Source organism: Agrilus planipennis, unplaced genomic scaffold (genome assembly GCF_000699045.2).
Source record: "Agrilus planipennis isolate EAB-ADULT unplaced genomic scaffold, Apla_2.0 scaffold193, whole genome shotgun sequence".
NCBI classification, from domain to species: domain Eukaryota; kingdom Metazoa; phylum Arthropoda; class Insecta; order Coleoptera; family Buprestidae; genus Agrilus; species Agrilus planipennis.
The window spans coordinates 15,053-34,330 of NW_020442456.1; the positions used below are offsets into that span (position 1 = coordinate 15,053).

General features: G+C 33.0%; 3 protein-coding genes across 3 annotated transcripts; all 3 read right to left on the bottom strand.

Annotated features, from left to right (window-relative positions):
* Positions 1-4,318: 4,318 nt before the first annotated feature.
* Positions 4,319-11,440, bottom strand: LOC112906446 (the record flags this gene model as incomplete). The annotated part of the gene is made up of 2 exons (XM_025980587.1): positions 10,738-11,440; positions 4,319-4,461 (listed from the first exon to the last, which is right to left on the bottom strand). Coding segments are annotated over exons 1-2 (408 nt in total), but the record flags the coding sequence as incomplete, so codon positions are not given.
* On the bottom strand, positions 11,427-16,279 carry LOC108736768 (transmembrane protein 201). Its single transcript, XM_025980590.1, has 5 exons — positions 16,066-16,279; positions 15,894-16,011; positions 15,629-15,834; positions 15,283-15,568; positions 11,427-11,606 (listed from the first exon to the last, which is right to left on the bottom strand). The coding sequence occupies exons 1-5, from the start codon at positions 16,185-16,187 to the stop codon at positions 11,427-11,429; spliced, it is 912 nt and encodes a 303-aa protein (XP_025836375.1). The 5' UTR covers positions 16,188-16,279.
* Positions 16,280-16,886: 607 nt separating this feature from the next.
* LOC108736769 (mitochondrial import receptor subunit TOM22 homolog) lies at positions 16,887-17,829 on the bottom strand. The gene is made up of 3 exons (XM_025980585.1): positions 17,545-17,829; positions 17,208-17,444; positions 16,887-17,089 (listed from the first exon to the last, which is right to left on the bottom strand). The coding sequence occupies exons 1-3, from the start codon at positions 17,644-17,646 to the stop codon at positions 17,018-17,020; spliced, it is 411 nt and encodes a 136-aa protein (XP_025836370.1). The 5' UTR covers positions 17,647-17,829; the 3' UTR covers positions 16,887-17,017.
* Positions 17,830-19,278: the final 1,449 nt, after the last annotated feature.

The window sequence follows — 19,278 nt, forward strand, 5'->3', positions numbered from 1 at the left end:
CATTTGGAAAAAACTAATTTTTTTAAATATAAATATACGAAATAAGCTGTGCCGTCTAAAATTCCTTCGTTTGTAGAACTACCCAAATAAGAGTTCCGCATTTATCCATTTCTGTTATTACCTTAAAAATAGAGGGATTTCGAATTACCAATTACTTCGAAAGCACTTTGAAAGGGCTTAGGCCCTTTAAATTACAAATTACAAAGCACTTGTTGAATTGCAGTGCTTCTAAGCCCTGAAAAGACTGGAAACACATTTTTAAGCACAAAGGACTAAAGCTTTGCCTTTGACTATTTTGTCACTGTTATAAACATTACTGAGGTGTGCGCACTTAGATACGTGACAGTTGGACGACTTTTTGTTCGTGATAATCGCTTACGTAATCATTCTCCCCCTACGTCCAAATACCATCAAAAATAACACTCAGAAAACTTCTAAAAATGAAGTTAATGTAAAATTCTAAAAAGCCTAGGGTTTTATAAAGCTTTGTGAAGATTTCGGTTCTTCAAATAGAATATTATACAGTCACCATTCAAATCTTCAGTAATTTTATCATCATTAGGAACATTACCTTTATTCCTTCATCATTACAAGGTTTTAATAACTCTTTATTATTTTTACCGGATAACCGGTAGCTGTTAACCACAGCGGTTAATGGTTTATGTCTTCGTTCTGATGGACTTTCCTCACTTCACTTATTGCCGCAAAGAGAATGGGGACCAGTCTCACACAGGTGATACTATTTCCACTGTTTCTTCCGCATCCACAGAAGTCGGATTTTGTCGGCAACTGGGATGTCCGGAAGGAAACTGTCTTATCGAGACACCTTCAACATCAGAACTGCGTGAAATACAATAGTTCAAAATTTTCATACAGGGATTTCCAGGATGACAATTTGACCTGAGGTGAATAGTGTGAGGCAGCTCGGACAGCAACAACAACATATATAGGAACCAAACGAACGAAACCAACGACCAAAACCACCAACTGTGATGTAAGGTATCAGTTTTCTCGACTTGTCAAGGTTTCAATCCCTTTCCAGGTCCTCTAAACGGTGTTGGTTTAGGATAAAGTCTTCTGCTCAAAACTGTGACGTTCCCAAAGGTATTTCTTTCCCTGCTCGATGCAACAATCGATAGGTATCTCAGGCAGCTGAAGGGCTTGATTTTTCTGGGATCCCTCTTCTTCTGTTAATTGTTAATTTTACATCATTTGAAAAATAACCACTACAGTCAGGTTTCATGTAGACGAACGAACTACTTTTCAAATACACACTTTTAAGGTTCGATGAAGTACTACACTTATAAGTGAAAACCACAGGTGATGTCGCAAAAACAATCCACAAATTCGTGTCCACCTGCTGAACCAAGTGTTCCATTTTTAGGCTTTTAATATTGCAACTTTTTGGAAATTCGTCCCGACTGAATAATAGCATTACTTCACATATTTCGTGGATCGAAGAATCATAGATTTGAAGACCTGCAGCAAAGTATTGTTCTTCGACGTGAATCAATCGGTCAATGGAATATAAACCGATATAGGTACTGTAATTTATCTTTTGAAATTGCCAAATGGGCAAATTCAGGTAGAATAGTGCGAAAAACATTGTTAGTTTAAATAGCAACAGAACANGGTTCCGGTGGTCTGCCGCACATCGAAAAGAAGATGAATAACGTAGCGTCAGGTAAAGGAGCAGATGCTAGCAAATATTTACAGAGTAAGCAAGCTAAAAGGAAAAGTCTGATTTATTTTTATTCTACACTAATCCCGCTTGTTGATTTTTACTATAATGACGAACGACATCTTACCGATATTGGTAAAGATAGAAGCAGTTCGATTAGAGGGAGGGGAGGCTGAAAACATAAATTTACCACCTTACATTTATTTCAAAAATTTCTCAACCCAATCTTGGAATATTTTGTTAATTAATTTGATACAGCATTTTAAAAAACTGAAATTGGCAAGCACTGGATTGAGGCAAAAATTAGACCGGGGATACTTTTATCTAAGCTAGAGATAATTTCACGTAAAAATATACACATAGGTCCAACCATTTAAAGGATTGAGTAAATAACTTCAAAAATGTATTTTGGCAGAAAAGTTATAAACGATACATTTACAATTTTCTAATATAAAACGAAATTTGTTTTTGAATTTTTTCTAACCTTATGATATATTGGGGTATCATTGACAAAAAGTTTTTGAGAGAGTTTTATGTGAGAAATTTTTAGTTCTTTCGATATTTTAAAAATAAAAGTGCCTACAGTAGAAATTTTTAAATAATTGTTCAGAAAGTAGTTTTGTTTCATTTAAAGTTAAAACTACTAATGTTTTCCTAACATCGTGGATATCAATAATCTTTCTTATTTCGTTTCTAATGTGCAACAAACACAATAATAATTTTGTGTTGCAAAATATTCGAGTTGCAATTACTCAATTAACAATCATGACTTCTAAAATAAATAAACGCAAAGGATACTCCAATAGTATAATTATCTGGTACCTAATTCCTACATACTACATTTGCTAGGAAAATTAGGCAACTTTTAGATGAACTGTGTAGAAACAGTTACTCAGAATCTTTCAAATGACAAAAAATAACAAATTGTACGAACCATTACGTATGAATTTGCTTTTCTTTGTAGTACATTGAAATATGTAACGATTTCAGGAGATCACTAGAAAAAGGGCACCAATTTGTAAACTGCGTTTCATCATCATCATCATAAGGTCGTCAGTCCTAAAACTGATTGGACATGCACCTCCACTTTTTCCTATCCTGTGCTAAACTTCGCATTTGCATAACATTCGGGTCCCTTGAATTCTCGCTTTCCCAGATTTTACTGTATTTGTTTTGCGACCAACGGTATTTCAATAATCGTCAAAAGGCTTTCGTTAAAGAGAAATGTTTTACTTTTTATAAGTAAAAGGGATTTATTAAGATTTGAGTTATTTAGTGGAAATGGCAACTCTTTTTCCTCAATGTGTTTTGCATTTTCTTTTAGTTCCAAAGAATTGACTGGACGACATAATATTGGGTAAAACGACAATTTCTTTGATTAAACTAACTTGCTGTTGTAATTCAAGAGTCAATTCTAATAACAAAAAGGTGGTATTCAGAACAGTTACGGTAAACTTAGTTTTATGAACTTGGTCACCCAAGTTTTAACTTACGAGAGCAAGTTCCTCGAAATTCTTATTAATTATCTCTTCGTTAGCGTTTATACTAGTTAAGGTTTTATTAAAACTTTTCATTGTTGTTTTAGTAATATGTAAAGACTTTTCTACAATAGCCAAAGTCTTTCTGTTCGAGTCTTGTAATTGTGAAATAGCGTCATTTAGTCTTATTTCATCGTCCAGGTCCACTACACCAAATAATGTATGTAACCCCGTCCCGAATAAATTAAACCATTCACGTTTTTGTCTGCGAGAAGAAAACAAGTTATTAATATCTTTCAAATGTTTCTCCAATTTGTTTAATGCGAATTTTAGAGTGAGGTGGTGATTGTGTGAATTTGGAAGGTAAATAAACGACTTGATTTTCTAATTTTGAAGTTTTCCATATAACATTTTAACTTTGAAATATCTTACATTACTATGCGACGGACATGACTCTATCTAATACTTAAAAAAGCATTTTTGCCGCCCTTTGCCACACACCCCCCCCCCCACCACGCTACGCCACTGGTAATCAATAAATATAGACAAACTACCTATCCCAATAGAATCATAATTCCAATTTTCATTAGGCAGCTGTTTTTCTATACCTAGTTAAATACACAGACCAACAAAAAAATGTTTGTAAAATCTTTTTAAATTAATTTACCTAAATCGTATGTATTTTTTAGTGTTGAAATCGTATTCGGTATCAGTTTTTTTTTATCACCTACAATTTTCCCACAATATGACATTGTGTATTGTATAATTGTATATTTCAACAAATAGGGAAAAATTAAATTAATTATATTAAATTAAAAATAAAAAATGTAGTTCTTAATGAAGTTGCAATTTTCTCTTATAAATAATAGATTACTAAATATTAGATATATGTTTGCGAAGCATTCTGTTGCTCACTGTGAAGTGTCCAACAGTAATCACCCATCATGTTTACATTACACCTTCCTTGGTATCGTTTCTCCATTTCTTTGATGTCCTGATGAAACCGTTCCCCTTGCTCTTCACTGACATCATCTAAGTTTGTAGGAAAAAAGTCAAGATGGTTGTGCAAAAAGGGGACTTTAAGGCCCATCAGACAACCAAGATTTTTAAAATTGTTTATCATGTTAGATATGATAAGTTCATAGTTAGGATCTTTTACATTGCCCAAAAACTTCTTCACAACTTCTCTAAATGATATCCAAGCCTCTTTTTCCTTTGTACTCATCGTTGCTTCGAAGTTGGTATCGAGCATCAATTTACGAATATCAGGCCCAACGAAAATCCCTTCTTTCAGTTTAGCTTCTGATAAATGAAGAAATTTTCTACATAAATATTTAAAACAATCACCATCTTTAGGCAAAGCTTTTACAAATTGTTTCATTAAACCCAACTTAATGTGTAGTGGTGGTAAAAGAATCTTTTTGGGGTCAACCAAAGTTGTATGCAAAATATTCTTCTGGCCGGATGTCAAAGTTTTTCTTAAAGGCCAAGAAAACAAAAAAATGCCCAATTTATCAGAACTACCAACCTGATTACATTTTATATTATTGTCAACACTATAACACTAGAAAATATTGCCAACATAAAAATATTTTAACGGTTAAAAATATTTGTTATACATTTTGGTTAATAAAATTTACTTTTATTTAATATTGAAATGTGAGAAAATGGAGGGTGATACGACTTTTTCGTTATTCTTTTCGGAATCAGCACACCAAATTACATAGAAATTAGTTAAAATTATTAAAAAAGTTTTTTCGTCGTTGACCTGTGATATTATTGCTGATGTTTGTTTTTCTTTATTCTCTGTACCCGGCACTACCGCGTACCCACCCGTCGTCATTATCCGGTACTGTAAATATGTAGATATTGGTATTTTTGCGTACCAAAACACTAGTACATGGTTCAAACTATTAGAAACTGATGATTATACCAAGAAATTGGTATAGGTATTTGCTGTTACTATGAGACGATCCTGACTCCGTCCAATAACAATGAACACGTTTTTGTTGTCCCTCACGTTTCCGCCGCCCAAGACCATGGCACCCTTTGTTCCTCCACCTACCAACGACAATTTTGGAAAAATTCGGTAGGAATTCTTTGATGAATTTCAGTTAAAAATTAGTTTTGGAGTAATAAAGTAGAAATTGGTAGACAGATATTTAAAAATTAGTATACGAAGAAGTTACTGACTAACGTGTAGTACCTATTAACTAGTATACACTGGTAAAAAATTATAAACCTGCAGATCCAAAACTTCGTCAAAACGATCTCTATTTCCATACCTAAGTGGCAATGGGAAGAACGTTAACCTTTAAATGATGTCTAATTTGCTGGTTCCGGTGGTCTGCCGCACATCGAAAAGAAGATGAATAACGTAGCGTCAGGTAAAGGAGCAGATGCTAGCAAATATTTACAGAGTAAGCAAGCTAAAAGGAAAAGTCTGATTTATTTTTATTCTACACTAATCCCGCTTGTTGATTTTTACTATAATGACGAACGACATCTTACCGATATTGGTAAAGATAGAAGCAGTTCGATTAGAGGGAGGGGAGGCTGAAAACATAAATTTACCACCTTACATTTATTTCAAAAATTTCTCAACCCAATCTTGGAATATTTTGTTAATTAATTTGATACAGCATTTTAAAAAACTGAAATTGGCAAGCACTGGATTGAGGCAAAAATTAGACCGGGGATACTTTTATCTAAGCTAGAGATAATTTCACGTAAAAATATACACATAGGTCCAACCATTTAAAGGATTGAGTAAATAACTTCAAAAATGTATTTTGGCAGAAAAGTTATAAACGATACATTTACAATTTTCTAATATAAAACGAAATTTGTTTTTGAATTTTTTCTAACCTTATGATATATTGGGGTATCATTGACAAAAAGTTTTTGAGAGAGTTTTATGTGAGAAATTTTTAGTTCTTTCGATATTTTAAAAATAAAAGTGCCTACAGTAGAAATTTTTAAATAATTGTTCAGAAAGTAGTTTTGTTTCATTTAAAGTTAAAACTACTAATGTTTTCCTAACATCGTGGATATCAATAATCTTTCTTATTTCGTTTCTAATGTGCAACAAACACAATAATTTTGTGTTGCAAAATATTCGAGTTGCAATTATTCAATTAACAATCATGACTTCTAAAATAAATAAACGCAAAGGATACTCCAATAGTATAATTATCTGGTACCTAATTCCTACATACTACATTTGCTAGGAAAATTAGGCAACTTTTAGATGAACTGTGTAGAAACAGTTACTCAGAATCTTTCAAATGACAAAAAATAACAAATTGTACGAACCATTACGTATGAATTTGCTTTTCTTTGTAGTACATTGAAATATGTAACGATTTCAGGAGATCACTATAAAAAGGGCACCAATTTGTAAACTGCGTTTCATCATCGTCATAAGGTAGTCAGTCCTAAAACTGATTGGACATGCACCTCCACTTTTTCCTATCCTGTGCTAAACTTCGCATTTCCCTAAAACTAGAACAACCCACATCCTTAACTATTTGCGAACAGTAATCTAACCTAGGACTAGCTCTACCCCTCCTAACTCCTGTTTCTGCCTCTAATATATCTCTAACTAGACCTTCATGCATGAGATGATGTCCTACCAACCTATCTCGCCTATTCTTTATTGACTTCCATAGAGTTCTCTGTTCTCCTATTCTTTCTAATACCTCTTCATTTCTAACCTTAATTATTCTGAAAACACTTTTACTTTACACCAGGAATGTTGCCTTTCAATGTAAAACTACGGTGTTTTTCAATAATAAAACAATTAAGTCTTCGTAACTAAAAACTAATCTTTCGGCAACACATCACTGAACTAGTCGATATTACACAAAAAGAGTAGTATTTTAAAGGACTTTATTAAAAATGATAGGTACAGGCCCAAAACGTAGATCTAATAATTAAGAATTAAAGTAATCTATTGTTTTTAGTAGCTTATATATTAAATGAAAGTCATTAAGAATCATTAGCAATAATGAACTAAAAGTAAAAGTGATGCTAACATAACAGTACATAGTAGGTATCATCATCACAAGGTTATCAGTCCTAAGACTGGTTGGACACGCACCTCCATTCCTTCCTATCTTGAGCTAATTTTCGCATTTTCCTAAAACTAGAAGAACCCACATCCGTAACTATTTGCCAACAATAATCCAATCTTGACCTACCTCTACTCCATCTAACTCCCGTTTGNTTAAATAATTGTTCAGAAAGTAGTTTTGTTTCATTTAAAGTTAAAACTACTAATGTTTTCCTAACATCGTGGATATCAATAATCTTTCTTATTTCGTTTCTAATGTGCAACAAACACAATAATTTTGTGTTGCAAAATATTCGAGTTGCAATTATTCAATTAACAATCATGACTTCTAAAATAAATAAACGCAAAGGATACTCCAATAGTATAATTATCTGGTACCTAATTCCTACATACTACATTTGCTAGGAAAATTAGGCAACTTTTAGATGAACTGTGTAGAAACAGTTACTCAGAATCTTTCAAATGACAAAAAATAACAAATTGTACGAACCATTACGTATGAATTTGCTTTTCTTTGTAGTACATTGAAATATGTAACGATTTCAGGAGATCACTATAAAAAGGGCACCAATTTGTAAACTGCGTTTCATCATCGTCATAAGGTAGTCAGTCCTAAAACTGATTGGACATGCACCTCCACTTTTTCCTATCCTGTGCTAAACTTCGCATTTCCCTAAAACTAGAACAACCCACATCCTTAACTATTTGCGAACAGTAATCTAACCTAGGACTAGCTCTACCCCTCCTAACTCCTGTTTCTGCCTCTAATATATCTCTAACTAGACCTTCATGCATGAGATGATGTCCTACCAACCTATCTCGCCTATTCTTTATTGACTTCCATAGAGTTCTCTGTTCTCCTATTCTTTCTAATACCTCTTCATTTCTAACCTTAATTATTCTGAAAACACTTTTACTTTACACCAGGAATGTTGCCTTTCAATGTAAAACTACGGTGTTTTTCAATAATAAAACAATTAAGTCTTCGTAACTAAAAACTAATCTTTCGGCAACACATCACTGAACTAGTCGATATTACACAAAAAGAGTAGTATTTTAAAGGACTTTATTAAAAATGATAGGTACAGGCCCAAAACGTAGATCTAATAATTAAGAATTAAAGTAATCTATTGTTTTTAGTAGCTTATATATTAAATGAAAGTCATTAAGAATCATTAGCAATAATGAACTAAAAGTAAAAGTGATGCTAACATAACAGTACATAGTAGGTATCATCATCACAAGGTTATCAGTCCTAAGACTGGTTGGACACGCACCTCCATTCCTTCCTATCTTGAGCTAATTTTCGCATTTTCCTAAAACTAGAAGAACCCACATCCGTAACTATTTGCCAACAATAATCCAATCTTGACCTACCTCTACTCCATCTAACTCCCGTTTGTGCCTCTAATATGTCTCTGACTAGACCTTCATGCCTGAGAAGGTGTCCTACCAACCTATCTCGCCTATTTTTTATTGACTTCCATAGAGTCCTCTGTTCTCCTATTCTTTCCAATACCTCTTCATTTCTAACCTTTTCTACCCACGATATCCTCATCATCCGCCTATAACACCACATTTCGAACGCTTCTAACCTTTTCTTTTCCGCCGCTCCCACTGTCCATGTTTCGCACCCGTACAACGCCGTGCTCCAAACATACACCTTTAACAACCTTTTTCGAATTTCTAAATTAACCGTTCGCGAGCATAGAAGTGACTTCTTTTTATTAAAGGCGACACGACCCTGCGCTATCCTCTGCTTTATATCCCTACTACTCCTTCCATCCTGACTTATCTGACTTCCTAGGTATCTAAAATCAGCCACTTCTTCTAATTTTTCGTCTCCTATCTTTATATTCGCTCTTTCCCTACTTTTTCTTCCCTTGCATACCAGTATTTTAGTTTTACTTTTATTTATTTTCATACAGTACTGATCTGTCAGTACCGCTTCCATTTTATTTAAAGCTATCTCTAGGTCCTCCTTGCTAGATGTTAATACTTCTTAGGCATGAAGGTCTAATCAGAGACATATTAGTGGCAGAAACAGGAGTTAGGAGGGGTAGAGGTAGACCTAGATTGGATTACTGTTCGCAAATAGTTAAGGATGTGGGCTGTTCTAGTTTTAGGGAATTGCGAAGTTTAGCTCAGGATAGGAAAGAGTGGAGGTACGTGTCTAACCAGTTTTAGGACTGACGACCTTATGATGATGATGATCGTTAAACATATCGTCTCGCATACATTTCATGTAAGAATGAATCGAGGATGAAAAGGGGCCCTAACCTAACCTTACCTGAATGATTTCCGAGATATCGATAAAACATCCTCGTAATTTTTACCGCGCCAAACGCATACAGAGTAACTCACGAAATGCTACGGGGTAGGTTACATGGGAGAAATGTTGCACAATTTTATGCCTTATAGTTGCATTTCCTATTTGCTTTAATATTTTTTTTGTTTTTAAGGTTATGTTTTGAAACTTGACAGTCATGTGCCCTTTCTGATGGCAGTGTCAATAATATTCTAGGTTTATTAGGTTTTATTTTTTTATCTCGAAAAGAGAAAAAAATTTTGAATTCTATCACGTATAACATTCTATGTTCTGATTTAATCTTTTCATTAAATAAACTGAATTTTAAAAAGTATTTGAATGACACAATTTACAGGGGTGTGAACTACACAATCCGGGAATTGGAAAAAGTATGTTGTTTATGAAAAATTGCAGCATTACCACAGAGACAAATTAGGAGTGTGACTGACAGTGTCGCCAAATGTGCAACATTTGTTTGCAGAATAATGGTAGACGGTTCGAATATTTACGTTAGTTCAATAATTAGTTATTTAATTTTAACATATAACTTAACAATGATTAACGGTTTTTACTTTTGCCTACTAATTTTCTAATACTAGATACTAATTAACTAATAATCTCCAGATTCTCAATTTTTCTCCATCTTTTAAACAACCCCCATGCACCCCCGCCCTCGCAAACTTCAATGCAAGAGGGGGTCTAAAGTGCGAAATGGAAGGGGTTGTTTAAACCTTGTACATATTTTTAAACACATGCACCCCACCACCCCTAATCTAATCTTATTAGCGAGATATCAATGTTTGCCATCCCGTAAACATTTTGTGTAAGATTAGATCAAGAGTGAAAGAGGTGGAGGGGGTTGTTTAAATCATGTACCTATTTTTAACAATCCCTCCCCCTTCCCCTTTTCTTTACCTAACCTTACTGTATGATTTGCGAAATATCGACAGCACGTCGTCGTAGTAAAGACGTGATTTCCGCGCCCAATATTTATGTATATACCTATTCTTCGATATCGATACGAAATATACATTTCAAAAAAATTGGAGAGGTGTACGGTAATCTCCGCCATTACCCAATTACCTAATAAACATTATTTCGTTTATACTGACGTTGTTACAAAAGAATTTCAAAACGCATATTATATTGGAGATTCGTCACCATAAAGAGGTCCACAAGTTATTTACGTACTCACCTGTCCAGCATAATCCAACGAAGTCATCTTTGTGAGGGTTTTCTATATCACAATGTAATTCCCACGTGCCTAATTCTTTTCTCACTATAGCAATTTTGTTCTTATTTTCACTATTATTTCCTACATTGATTGTTCTTTGAATAGTTATATTATCTACTTCCGTCACCTGATTACTGGAACTCTCACCCGTGTTTTTTTCCGTATATTCGACAGTTATAAACTCCGTTTCTTTATCTGATTTTCCCGCGCCACAACAATTCGACATTTCGATTTTGTTTTTCACCTAGATAACTAGAACTTTTATTTTTGCAGGCTCCCGTTTTTCGCGAAGATTATCATTGCGGAAAAGCTGCGGAAGACGTTGCCATGGTTACAGACGGAAACTGGCGCCGGTGCCCGCACAACTTTAAAGGTCATACATCTCCTGAATAAACATTTATAAAACACGTAAATAGTATAATACTTAAATAACAACAATGATGATGCTTTACAGGATGTGCCCGGGGCATGATTTTTTAATTAGGTTCAAACAAATAACCGGACATAGACAATCATTTAAAAATAAATGAATAAATATTAGATAATAAAAATAAATAATGCTCCCCGTAATTTAATTTTTATACATTGTTATCACGATATTTCCGATTTTATATTATTTCTAACTTAAGAATAGATTGTTTATTTACACACTAGCATTTTCCGCACAACACCTNATATTTAATGGAATGAAATTTAAGTGACAGTCTTGTAATAATTGGCAGTTGCAGTGAGTAAATTCTTAATAAAGAATGAGGTATTTCTGTGTGTTTGATAATGTCATTAAAATTATCTCGAAGGTAACTGTAATAAATTAAATATCTTTCAGAAACCACATTAAGTAAATGTTATACAAAGTAGAAATTATAATTTGAATAGAGAAACCTAATATACACTAGCGGTGAAACTAGCTAAACAGTAGTCCAATAAATGCAAAGTTTTAAAAGGACGTTACGCATTGCTCAAAAGATTTTGAAAGCTCGATTAATTTAGGACAGTCATTATAAAACCAGAATATATATTCCACACATTCTCCAAATTATACACTTTCGCTTTTAGGACATGAAATGAGAAGTGAGAAACACTACATGACCAGGAATGGGCATCATGTGAAAAATATATTATATTATGATTACGAGAATTTACAGAACAGAAACACAATTTCTCATCAAAAATGTCGAGGTAATACCGTCAATGTTAATTTAATTTTATTTAAATAATTAAACATGTTAAAAGTAAAGTTATACAATTGTATATTTTTCAAAAAAGCCTACATTACTAATAAACGCAATACAAACACACATAAAATAACATCACAACGTTTAACAATTTTAGATATCGAATTTTCACACAAGACCGGCATTACACATTTGAAAAAAGTAAATCGTAAAAAATGAGGTAGTTTCTTTTAGTTGTTAATGCGTGGGCAACAAACACATTATTTATAGATGCTTAATAAATACTCAAAAATATACAATTACCAAAGTTTTTAAAGAACTGTCAATAAAAGTATCCACAATCAATTATACTTCTAATTTTTAACATTTTTACAGTAAACTATTTTTTTACATTCTCCCTTTTATAACAATTCATTTTTCACTTTTAGGGACAGTTACATACTATTAGCCATTAAGTAAAAAATTATTAACATAGTTTCAGATTTTGTATAATTCCATAGCTTAACACAAAATATTATACTAATCGTAAAAGTAAATACGTAAAAAAATGGTATTTTATGAACCAGTATTTGTCGTAGATACATTAAAGCGAAAAATTAAGAAGNTATAGAGTTTATACAAATCAAATACAGTCGAACCTGGATAAGTGAGAAAACTCCATAAGCGTCAAAAATAGTCAGGTCCCATCATTTTAGCCCCGAAAACCTCTATGAGTGACAGTGTAAGTACCTCTTTTAGAGAGAGTCATTTTTCACTTCTAGACCTCTGTAAGCGACAGTTTCTTACTCTAGACCTCTGCAAGCGAGATTGTTTACAATTACTAGACACCTGCAGCACACTTGTTCCTACCTGCTCGTGGTACTCATCCTCAACATTTGGTTTCAGTTGATAACAATCATTGGAGAAAGTATGTCTGTCGTTGTTCCCTCAAAATGTTGAAGCGAAAAATTAGTGATTTAATTTTTGATAAAATTTATGAAATTGAAAAACATATAATAACNAGCTGATTATAATCACCATCCTAGAACAAGCACAGAATTATACAAGAGCCAATACAATACTATAAACGTATGAGCACACCTTATTAAAACATGAACCAGTATTTGTCGTAGATACATTAAAGCGAAAAATTAAGAAGGTAAAAACTTATCTACACAACAATAGTATACAAAAAGATGTAATAGCAATTTACTTAAAGGTAAGTCTGCTTGTTAGTTATTCGATTTTGAAAGGGCAAGTTTGCGATAAAATCGTTACAAGAATTTTTTGGAAACATCATCCAAACGCATACAGAGTAACTCACGAAATGCTACGGGGTAGGTTACATGGGAGAAATGTTGCACAATTTTATGCCTTATAGTTGCATTTCCTATTTGCTTTAATAATTTTTTTGTTTTTAAGGTTATGTTTTGAAACTTGACAGTCATGTGCCCTTTCTGNCAATTTACTTAAAGGTAAGTCTGCTTGTTAGTTATTCGATTTTGAAAGGGCAAGTTTGCGATAAAATCGTTACAAGAATTTTTTGGAAACATCATACTGTTACTTTGTAATACGTTGTCCTTAAAGCCTACGGGTTTACCTGAGTAATAGTTGGTGTAAACGTGTTCAAAATGTGGAAAACTGCAATTTACTGGCATTGTTCTGTATAGACTTTCAGAAATCATTACAGGCTCTGCCCTGCGTCCTAAGCTTATGTTTAACTGTCCTTGTGGACTTTTAGTTTCATAATAAGGCTTCCATTCGTTAAATCGATTTCTTTGAAGCTCAAAGGTTTTCGTTAAACCATTATTAGTACCGGTTGCTAATGGAAACGTAGGTTCAGAAGCAATAGAGAACCTTTCATGTTCATTACAAGCAGAATTATTCATCGATGAAGGAAGTGAATAATAGGCTTTCTCCATACCACTATCTCGTGAGCAAAACCCGGAACTTTGACTAGAGCAACGACTTGGCGATGTAAAAAATTTATTTGGTGAGTGTTCATTATGCCAAAAACCCCCAGCAACCCATGAATTTTGAGCAGGATTTTGAAATTTGGAAGGGGATATGATGGGCTTTGGTCGAGGCACATTTGCATTAACAGTAAAAGAATTAAGACTATAGCTTTTTTTACAAGAAAATGGAGAGCTTACATCTCTATTTGCAAATGCAGAGTTACCTAGAGTTAAATTATTTAAACCTACATTTAAATCGGAACCAGTAAAATTGTTAGATTCTATTGATGATGAAAAGGGCGATTTTGATGGAGAAAATTTATTAGCAAACAGACCTTCTGGAGGTGAACCTTTTGGAGTAAACTGCCTATTTTTTGGGGATTCATCAATATTAAATTTTGGAGATGAATGTGTAGGCCTTTTATCACCAAACATCTGCAGACTTCTTTGCTTTTCAATACCTCGAAAACTGTGATTTAATGTTACATTCTGAGAATACTTATTTTCTTGTAGGTCCATATCTTCATAATTAGATGTCTCATCAACTAAGTTGCTCAGTTTTTTAAACTGGGTCGGTTTGTGTTTTAGGCTTTTAACATTACCATTTTTGTAATTTCTTGTATATGATGTTAGCAACGCAAATGAAATGAAAACCTACAATAAAATAAGAGATATAGTTTCTTGAAAAAGCACCTTTTTGGGTAAAATATGTTACATAAACTATTATAAATTATATTCTTCTTAATGAGCTGTTAGTTTTCGAATTTGTTGACCATCGTCTGAACACTTTTCTTCTCGACGTTTCAACGAGATTTTCCAAAAGATCTGTTCCAATGAACGATTCAAAACGGATATCTTCAAAATGGCAACCGCTCGTGTAGGCGAAACGTCGAAAAGAAAAATTTCCAGGCAACAGTCAACAAGCTCGAAAACCAATAGCACATAAGGCACGAAGGCTTACACAATGTATTCTTTTTAGTTTTCATAAAAATTTATTGTTATATTATTTGTTCAAATAAGAATTTATTTTTTTCAGATTATGTATCATATGAAATACGAATTACCTTAAAACAATCTATTGGCAAACTGTGCATTGAGCAAAGGGTTAGCATCATCAGAACAGTCCATGCTAACATATTTAGAAAGGAGGAAATGTTTCTTTTAGTTTTCCACAATAAAAGTGTCAATTGTAAAACAAATCCATTTATAAGCACTGATACAGCATTAATATTAATAAAAAGATATTTAATGGAATGAAATTTAAGTGACAGTCTTGTAATAATTGGCAGTTGCAGTGAGTAAATTCTTAATAAAGAATGAGGTATTTCTGTGTGTTTGATAATGTCATTAAAATTATCTCGAAGGTAACTGTAATAAATTAAATATCTTTCAGAAACCACATTAAGAAATGCAGCTGCTGTTGTATGTCTAAAAAGATCATTGAACACAAGTACAGACTGCAGCAATGTTAATATCATAAGACTTAATTGCAGCAATTTTAGACATAATCTAAACTTTACTGGCTTGCTTATGCTACAGTAATTATTTGCATCTAAAGGAATGATGCCCTTTCTTTTTAAATTTGAAATATTCAATCCCAATAAGGAATTCTGTTTGCGAATAGTGCTATTTACTGTTTTATCACATTGAGCACAGAGTTTGTATGCCCTCTCCAATTGTTTCCTGCAACATAAATATACTTGATGTATCTAATATTGTTTTGAGAAAAGCTAATCAACTCACTGAAAATGTTCAATTTCAATATCATAGTTTTCTTCATATAAAGGTATAAAATTGGCCAACTGATAGATCTTAAGTTGTTGATTATTGTTACAAAATTGGCATAAACCATTAACAGTATTAGAAATAACAGTCTTTCTACAGGCAGTATTTTTAGTATTAAGAAGTTCATCACTAAATTCTGGCAACAGCTGATTATAATCACCATCCTAGAACAAGCACAGAATTATACAAGAGCCAATACAATACTATAAACGTATGAGCACACCTTATTAAAACCATTATACTGTTCACAGTGTGAACAAATGAAACTATTATAATCATCATATGATACTTTAGTCCATTGGTTACAGAACCAGCAATTTACATTTATAGGAAGCCGGCGCCTTAAAAATAACATAAATTAATACCGGTGCCGGGATAAAATTTGGTGAACTTACCGTATTTTGAAATACAAATTTATTAACACTAACAGCAATAATGATGTAATTGTCAAATATGGTAGAATACGTAGAAGTATTTCTAAAAGAGTGTGTATTTTTAAATCGATATTATACTCCATTTATCTAATGCTATAATAAATAAAAACAATACTAGGATAACCTCACTTTTCTCCCTCCAAATATAAACGTGACTTGAGTCAACTCACATGCTCTCCATTACTGGGTTGCCAGTTCAATTTTAATTCCTTTAGATACCAGTAAAAATTACCTGTTCTGTATCAATTGATAGAAAAGTAGTCATAAAGAACTGACTTGGGAATATCGGGTAATCACTAATAGAGAACGAGAAAGTCCCCCTTTTTAGTATTTAATCGAATATTTGATGTTCATCAATCATTACCGATTATGGACGGAAAATAAAAGAAAACAAGTTTGAAATAATACTAAACTGACGGGAAAATAATTTTTATACTAAACAGAAAGATTTATGATTAATTAACATTTTAAGTAGATTAAAGTACATTTTATTAGTGGATAAAGCTGATCTACTAAAAAATGAATAACTTGGCAACTCAGCAATGATGAAGAGACCCGAGAAACTTGATTATATTTAGCATTTATTTTTTTTTTTTATTTATTGTTCAATTTCTAAAAATTACTGTTTATTTATACTGACCAAGTCATTAGCATGTATGCATATAAAAAGAATTTTTGTGAACAGATTTATTTGATACAAGTTCTGTTAAAAATTAGCTTGCAACAAAAATACTTAAACAAATAGTGAATAACTTTATATGTTAAAATTAAACTTTACTTGATACAAATAACAACACAATTTATTTAATTACAAAGTAATTCACTAACACACAAGAAAAATAACAATACATTTGGATTTCTGTTACTACCTATTAAGCTATCTGCTGTTGTTTATAACAGTGTCATATTTTACTCAGCGTTGCAAAGGTGGCATAATTGGCTGCATACCGCCGCCCGAAATTGCAGTATTGGGACCTAACAGCATCTACACATAGAAGGAAGTATGAATTAATATTCAACAATTCAATAGTCAAGATAAATAAATGGAAACTTACCAAAATGACTAAAAAAAACAATTAAATAAAAACTCTAATGTAGCATACCTGTTTATGTTGAGATCTTTGAGCTTCTTCCATTTGTAATCGTTCTACTTCGATAATTACCGGTGCAAATAATATAAGAGATGAAGTAACAACAATCCAAATAACATTTCGAGAAAAATTAAACAAAGACTTCACAGTAGACTTTGTTGACACTAGTGCAGTGTGAGTAGTATTTCTGAAAGGCTCAGGAAACATTTCTGATAGGCCCAATAATCTTTCTGATAGCGTTTCATCAGGCTATATATTATAAAGAAATGGGGATATGTTACTAAGATTGTTAAGGATCGATAATACCAGATACTGAATTGTATATACATACTGTGATTTTCAAGCTTACCTCATCGTCATAATTTTCTTCAATTGCAGGCTTATCAGGACTAAATTCCTTGGCGCTTCCTTCTTGGGAACCCATACCGCTATCGACTTCCTCTGACGACATGAGATATTTTATTTAACAACACTAACTCAAAAATAATAATAACAGTTAAATAAGTATTTTAACCGCATACACTTTGATACAGAATGTTGGCCAATTTTAATGGTGTTAAACATGAAACAGATTAATACACCGGTACATTGACCATTGTCGCCATGCTTACATTTGACGTCATAGATAATAGATACTGTTTGACGTGTTAGAAATTTGGAATTTGGATTATTGGGTTTATTCTTTTGAAGAATTTCCATTATTTCAACATCCATATTGTATGGTATGGATAGTGTAACTAGCACTCTTTCCATAGACATCGTACTATGCATCGACATATACTACTGAATGTGCATTAGTCGTATGTCGTAATAATTTCTTGGCTCCAAAACAGTGAGGAAGATGGCGTATAGACTAGTGCTATTTCTTTCATAACACGCAATTGGCTTCTCTGAAGTACGAGCGCAGGGCGTCCAAACAACGGCACTCGTGAGAAAGATAGATATTGTCCGAAACTTCGTTCCATCTTTTTTTTTTTTAGTTGTACCACAATTCTAACTGCTAGGGCACGTCCACCAGTATACGTCGATGATACGAAGATCGCTTTTAGCCATAGATAACTAATAAACTTTGTCAAATGTTCGAGTCACAAAGGTTGCGTTCAGCAAAACTGAGCGTATTTCAATGCGGCTCTATACGCTAGATTGGAGCGATGATAATTTGCTGATAACACAATTCTCAAGTGCACTGCAACTAAAAATAAAATTCTAAAATTACACATGTATATGTTCGACTTTGGTAACGTGCCTATCACGTAGTTGTGAACTACGCCGTGGATTCAGTTCATCAAGTAGATATTCATCTATTTAAATGGACCTTGTTGAGCATAATGAATTCCACTAAATGTAGCATTGTACTACAGATAGCGTTTTCCGCGCCATTTGTAGGATTTCATAAAACGCGCTGTGATAAGGCAGCAAGTAGAGTTGCTCTATGTTCTGTCGAAACTGTCTGCGACACGCTGATGTGATTCAGCAATATCGAAATCTGGCAGTTTCCGCAGAATGTTAACCACTTCGACTTTCTTTGTTCTGGCTCATATTGTTGTTCTTTCTAGTAAATTTTTAAAAACAATCGAAAACTTCGACTTCTTCAAATTATTTTTATGATGTAAATTTACAAACTTTTAGTAAAAAATTGCTTTTACACACAAAAAAAGCAGATGCAACTCAGTGCACGTGAAAGAAGTGAAACTTCTTTGGCAATCACTATACCTTTATAACGAATAAGTAATGATTGGTGAAAGAGAGAGTACGAGGGTTTTCAGGATTTATGTTTTCCAGTATATTTTATTTTTAGTACACCTAAGGAGTATTTAATACGTTTTTATGTAATTCAATAACAAAAAATGGTCAAATTTTTTTGGCTTCCGTTTATTTTTCCAAGTGCTTAAGAAACCGTAAATTATCAATAACCACAAGGAATTAGAATTAATACATAATAATACTTACTCTTATCATCATCATCATCATAAGGTCGTCAGTCCTATGACTGGTTGGACACGCACCTCCACTTTTTCCTATCTTGCGCTAATCTTCGTATTTCCCTAAATCTAGAGCAACACATATCCTTAACTATTTACGA